General features: G+C 48.1%; 2 protein-coding genes across 2 annotated transcripts in view; one reads left to right on the top strand and one right to left on the bottom strand.

The window, feature by feature from the left end:
• Positions 1-4672, bottom strand: part of T265_10251 (hypothetical protein) — a gene marked incomplete at both ends in the record, with an annotated part of 14253 nt that extends 9581 nt beyond the window's left edge. Inside the window, one exon of the mRNA XM_009176568.1 lies at positions 4463-4672. Coding sequence (XP_009174832.1) covers positions 4463-4672 — 210 coding nt within the window. The remainder of the gene's footprint in view (positions 1-4462) is intronic.
• Positions 1151-5733, top strand: part of T265_10249 (hypothetical protein) — a gene marked incomplete at both ends in the record, with an annotated part of 95257 nt that continues 90674 nt past the window's right edge. The window contains one exon of the mRNA XM_009176565.1: positions 1151-1260. The remainder of the gene's footprint in view (positions 1261-5733) is intronic.

Below are 5733 nucleotides of genomic sequence, written 5' to 3'. Positions count from 1 at the left end.
TTCGGCGTGTCAATAGCCTGCGGCGTTTAGGAACAGTGATCTTTGACCTACGCGCCCAATACCGAGCTATGAAACTAGCCTCCAAATAAGACCCTGGGGCTCCGAATGTATCCATCTTCAAAAATTTCCATAGGAGTGTTGGATTTGCGGCTTTCAAGGTTTAGTCGAGGATGTTCTAGTAAAAAATGCCGGAAGGCCCTCTACAGAGTTGTGCATTTTGGTTTAAGTCTGCTTATTCTGGAAACTCATGACCCCCGTGCAGTGGCTCATGCCACCATCTCGCCTGCAAATTCACGCAACCGATGTTTTGGAGTATTTAGACCCATTTGTGCATTAAGCCGATGAGGATTTTCAGGTAGGCCAGCTGCAAAGTGCAACTTCGGGCTAAGAAAATCAAAGAATATTGTTCAGAGGTATTGGTGCGCAGCGTACCGTGGACGATATAGTCTAGAAATAAACACACGAACGTGCAAGTGTCGGTGAGATTGCAGGAGTGAAAGTAAAAAACGAATTAAGGAAAACCAGGGAGGGCACCCTACGGTCATTTGGAAAATGGGATCGGAGCCACCGCAGCCAAGACTTTCTAAACATCAGGCTCAGCACGCTGCGGGACAGTCCGAAAGATTTGCTGCGATTACGTATAAATGCAAGTCAAGTGATATAGCCGAAATAGTAAGTGGATCACTGTTCACGGTGTCAAACAAACAACCAAGTGTGAACTTGGTCACAAGTGATGATTTTACTGCGTCCAGCCTGCGCTAATCGTGTAGCGGTCACACAAATGCCATATGTCTCAAGTTCGAACTGCAACATTGCCGCCGAGCTGTAATGTTCATAAACTCCGGTTACAGCGTAACTCAAGTTCACGGATTCTTCTTTTCGGTGTGGACGCACGATGGCAGCTGTGCCGGAATACAACGAAAGCTGTTCAAACGAATGTGATGTGAACGAGAATTTCGCAAATTCTGCAGTCACCTGCAACTTATCAACACCATGCTCTACGCATGTAGCAGTGTTCAGCGGCTTCCTTTTCAGTGAACCGGCCTCTTCCGACCTATTTTGTTTAGGTTTTGTGCCTTTTAACAACTCCGGCACGTAGTTCGAACTGGATACATTGTTCAGATCTGCCATTTAACTTATACGTACATGGCGTTCACGGGGGCGCGCTTTCGAAGTTCTGGGCCAGAGCTATGTGGTGGTAGATTCGCTCAACTACGTCGGGATTTGTAAAGGTGTGGGGCCACTAAATTTAGCCAGCATGTAAGTGTATCTAGTTGTGGACTCGTTCACGCGACACGTGTAGCAGTTTTCAATTTACTTTGCTGGAAAATAGCTTTTTATATTTAGGTTGATGGAGCATAAATTATTTTTGACGTGGAAAAATACCATTTGACCCCAAACCAGTAAAACCGCATGGCTCGGTGTGAGCACAATTCAAATAGTTTTCACTTTGACCGCCTGTTCGTTTAAATATGTAGAAGACTTGCAGTATTTCGTTGTTAGCCTACACTTCGTATACTTTGTCAGTTCACATCATAGCAGTGGATTTTGCGGGACACCTGGTACAGGTCATCTGCATTCAGCGTACCTGAACCTCGATCAGGCAAGTCATTCTACTAACCCAAACTTTAAACTCCTCCACATCGGACCAGGGAGCGCTCACAAGTGGATGACCTCCGCTCTAAACTCCGTCGTCATTTGTATCCTTGAATGTCGTGGGGCCTTATGCACATCATGTGGGAGCATCGTTCATCCCTCTCCTAGTACCGCGCCTTCACAGATGACCTGCATGTTGCTTTGCTTTTGTCGTTCACACCAAACTTTAGTATAATGTATGTACTACTCGGAATTAAACCGCACTCTAGTGATATCCCTATATAAGTTGTCGGTAGTCCGCGGACAGTTGTATGCGTTTTGCTTGTGAGCTGTCTCATATTCTGGACATCTCAGAGCTAATGTTTTCCCACACTTGGTTGTGTTACCACCAAGAAATAAAGTGAGAATTTTCATCCAGAATGACCGGACGCAAGCACAATGGCCAGGTATCACCGCTTCGTAACCTAACCTACGTGTTGTTGCGTCAAACGTGCACTCTAATCTGAGGGATACTTCAAAAGATATGCGTTTCAAATCCCGAATACCTGTCGACTGCCGCTAACCTTAGTGTCAAAAAGCAGCCTTCGGGACCATAGTCCAAAGCTTCAAACATTCGTCCCAAATGTTGTCTGCACTACTCTATACTTGGTTGCTGTATCGAACCCGCTTATCTCCTACTCTGATTTCATCCAGTGGACGAGATGGCCCAAGTGGTTAGCGCGAATTCACTGACCGGAAGGTCCGTGTTTCGAACCCGACCTCTGTCCCTCGACTTCCCCTGTCTAGGCTTGGGCAACCTGGCAGTATCCCAGCCCTCGTGCAACCTTCGGGTGGCATGGCAGCTAGGCACTGAAAGGGTGCTGCAGCTAACGAGAAAAATCCAATCAACAATTCAAGACAATTGTTAAGCTATGCTTTAACACCTGTCGATAGCCTTCTCAGCTGGTTCTATCCAACCGGAAGTCCACCAAACCACTTTGTCCTTGAAAAATAAACGCTTAACCATCATTCTATAAACCCTGTGAGCTTCACCCCCATTCTAAATGCATTAAATAATCGCAGCCATGTCCAATTAAATTTGAGACTTTTGAACTGCACACTGTCGACAGCATGACATCAGTGTTCAACACTGATACTTCGCTGTCATACAGCCACAGTTTATTTGGAATGAGTGGACTTCGCGGGTGGCAGATGCTCAAAGCGAAACTGTGTGTGAAGTCATCGGGGCACTGTTTCCATCCACTTACAATCGTGAGCTGTACCAATACTATATGCCATGCCGGTCGTCTCGTGGTCCCTTCAGCCATGTCGCCTTAGCTGTCGCATAGACCATAATTCCATTCAACGGTTGGTTTTCTGTAGATCCCAGCCACAGGCATTTCAGTCTTACACCGAAAGAATTTACTGATGCAATGCCGCTGCGTCTGCTTCTCAGACGTCCTATACTTTTTATCTTGGCTTCAAGTGTGTGAAATCTGCTATTGACACTTCATCGATAAATATTTTATACTTTTTGAAGCCCAACCACAAAATCCATGTACAGCAATTTAGTTTATGACACCTTCGTTAGGAAGATGTAGGGGCCTCACAGGGAGGCTAAATCTTACCGCGATGTTGCATTTTTTCACCTTCATAACCCACCGAGAAATTATGAGTTTGACACTCGGAAAAACCCCATACCAGGTCGATCAGTGGGTAGTGGTCTAAATAACACATTCTCCTGGACCTCCAAGTTTGGGGTTGGAACATATGGCGGCTTGCTGCTTAAGAATGTAAGCTGATCGAGTGGCCAACCACCGCTGCCTTGCGGTTAGGCTTTTTAGCTGAGGTCTCCAGTGGAAGAACCTAATCGTCCTCTCCAGGTCTGGACACCCTGTCAGTATCCCATTTCATGTACAAACACTAATTACTCACCTACAAATAATCTCATGCGACACCGGCCGTCACATGGCGCCATTAACCGACTCACGTCGAAACCATTCGAACACGTATTCCTCCTGCACGAGAGTACAATACCAGTCGACAAGCTGTCAGACTTAAAGTGCAGTAGCACGGATCAACATTCTTTGTCGATCCAGAAGGCTAAAGAGCTGGGACAGGTGAGAAATTCTTGGAATATGCGTAAACTACTGCAATCTATACGTGCATCGGGCCCAAATGAGCCTCTGATAGCGGAGCAGTCATTGATAACGACTGCCTTATCTTTGAAAAGAGCAGCGCCTGGTTCGTTAGGATGGAGACTTTCAAAACCGATTCGACTGGGCACCAGAAGTTGGTCAGCCGGTTTCCCAGCCGGCAACAGTGCTGGGCATTGGTCTGGGAGCCTAATATGGTTTTGGAGCGAAGCAAGTGTCTTTTATCCCTCAAGTATCACTGCCCTGACAGACTCCCACCCTATATGTTCAAAGATAGTGGCAACATCAGTAGATATTTTTCTGACTTATCTGCCTCTGTCGTCATCATTGACAGCATGACATTAGCGTTCGGCACTCATACTTCGCTGCCGTGCAACCATGGTTTATTTGAACACCTGGTGAAGAAAAGAACAAAGGTGGACGGGGTAAGGGACTTGAAGCTAGCTTGCTACAATCATTACGAGGTTCCTACACCTTCAGACGCTCATTCAGGCAATGGGAATAAAAACTGACAACAAAAACGCCACTGACATCGATTGGCAGCCATATGCCGCAGCGTCTCCAACCAGGCGCAGCGGGCATCGCGCGGTCCTCATCATAGAAGATAAGCATCACCGTTAGCACCCAGACGTTTTGCCATCTCCATACCCCCTGCCAAGTTAAGGGTTCGCCACGTCTCTGCTTCCTCCACTGAGTTGGCACTCCCTTCGGCAAACGATGGTTAGGCACACGTAACAGATGTCCCAACCAACGCAGCTCCTGGTGCTGAACATATCACTTAATGGAAGTATCCGCGGCACAACCGAAAACTCGCTTTCCAAACGCTTCGATGTGGATTTGCCGGCACGAACCCACACGAGCTTTGGTTCTGAGAAAACGATTGTCGAACACCTGTAGACGTCTCGATCCCGCTGCTCGAACGGGCCAAGTCTCACAGCCATACAACAAAACAGGGTGCATGTAGCCTTATACCTACGTCCTTCGAGATTCAGGGAAACCCTACTGACGCCATGAACTAATCCTGAGGGCTTTACTGTCTGGAACTCAATTCCTAAAGATTCGGCCATGCCAGGAATGCCATCAGGGAGCAACCCGACGAAGAACACCGTGTCCCCGTACTGCGAGTAGTCGTATTACGAGGCGGTCTGGAGGTGAAATCGTACTGCCTTCGCGATACGATTAAGGCGGTAACGTGTTCCTTCCAGGTGACCAGGATGTTCGTATTTATGGTAGCAGCGATGCTGCCTCTCCCCGAGGAAGGACGGGTTAGAAAAGGCCGACCACAAAAACTGCACACTCCAATCGCCGAATGGTTGACCGTGACCGTCGGCGCATTGTTTAATAAGGTCGAATTACTTTTAAAACCAAAGAGCGTGTTGCTGCTCAAAAGTCACCTGCTGTGCGCAGCCGCATGAGGAATGAGACAGTACTGTCCTACCCCCTGCGCCTTCGGGCCAGGCCGGTCCCCTACAGCCAAGTAGGTCCGACTATTGAGTCAGTGGCTCAAGGTGGGACACCTCAACTAAACACCCTTCTTCGGTCTGGGAAACGGGGAAGTATCATTGGCCCTTGCAGCCCTTCGCTCACTTGCCTTCCCCCTCATTCCCTCCCAAACCATCGTACAATGAAGAGCAATCAACCCCTGTCAACCCATCTGGTTGAGGACCCTAATCGTCCTCCTGTCTAGGTGTGGGCGCCCTGGCAGTATCCCAGCCCTCGTACAACCATGACCTACACAACTAACAATATTCTCATGCCACATCGGCCGTCGCGTGGTACCATCAGCCGGGTCGCCTTACTTGCTGCATACAGCAGGGCGGGTAAGCGAAAACAGGCTACTGCTGACGCCTCCCTTCTTTCTCCTTCACATACTTTTTCTTCCCCCTCTCCCCACCCCATTAATAACTCTCTCCTTGTAGGCCCAGCACTTAGGACTGATGACTCCGTTCGACATGCATTGGTTTTGCGTGCAGCATCTGCTCGTCACATGGTGCCGACATCT

The sequence above is a fragment of the Opisthorchis viverrini genome (assembly GCF_000715545.1).
Source record: "Opisthorchis viverrini unplaced genomic scaffold opera_v5_348, whole genome shotgun sequence".
In the NCBI taxonomy this organism is placed as follows: Eukaryota; Metazoa; Platyhelminthes; class Trematoda; order Opisthorchiida; family Opisthorchiidae; genus Opisthorchis; species Opisthorchis viverrini.
Note: the sequence above shows the minus strand (reverse complement) of the source record. Positions and strands in the feature narration are given on the sequence as shown.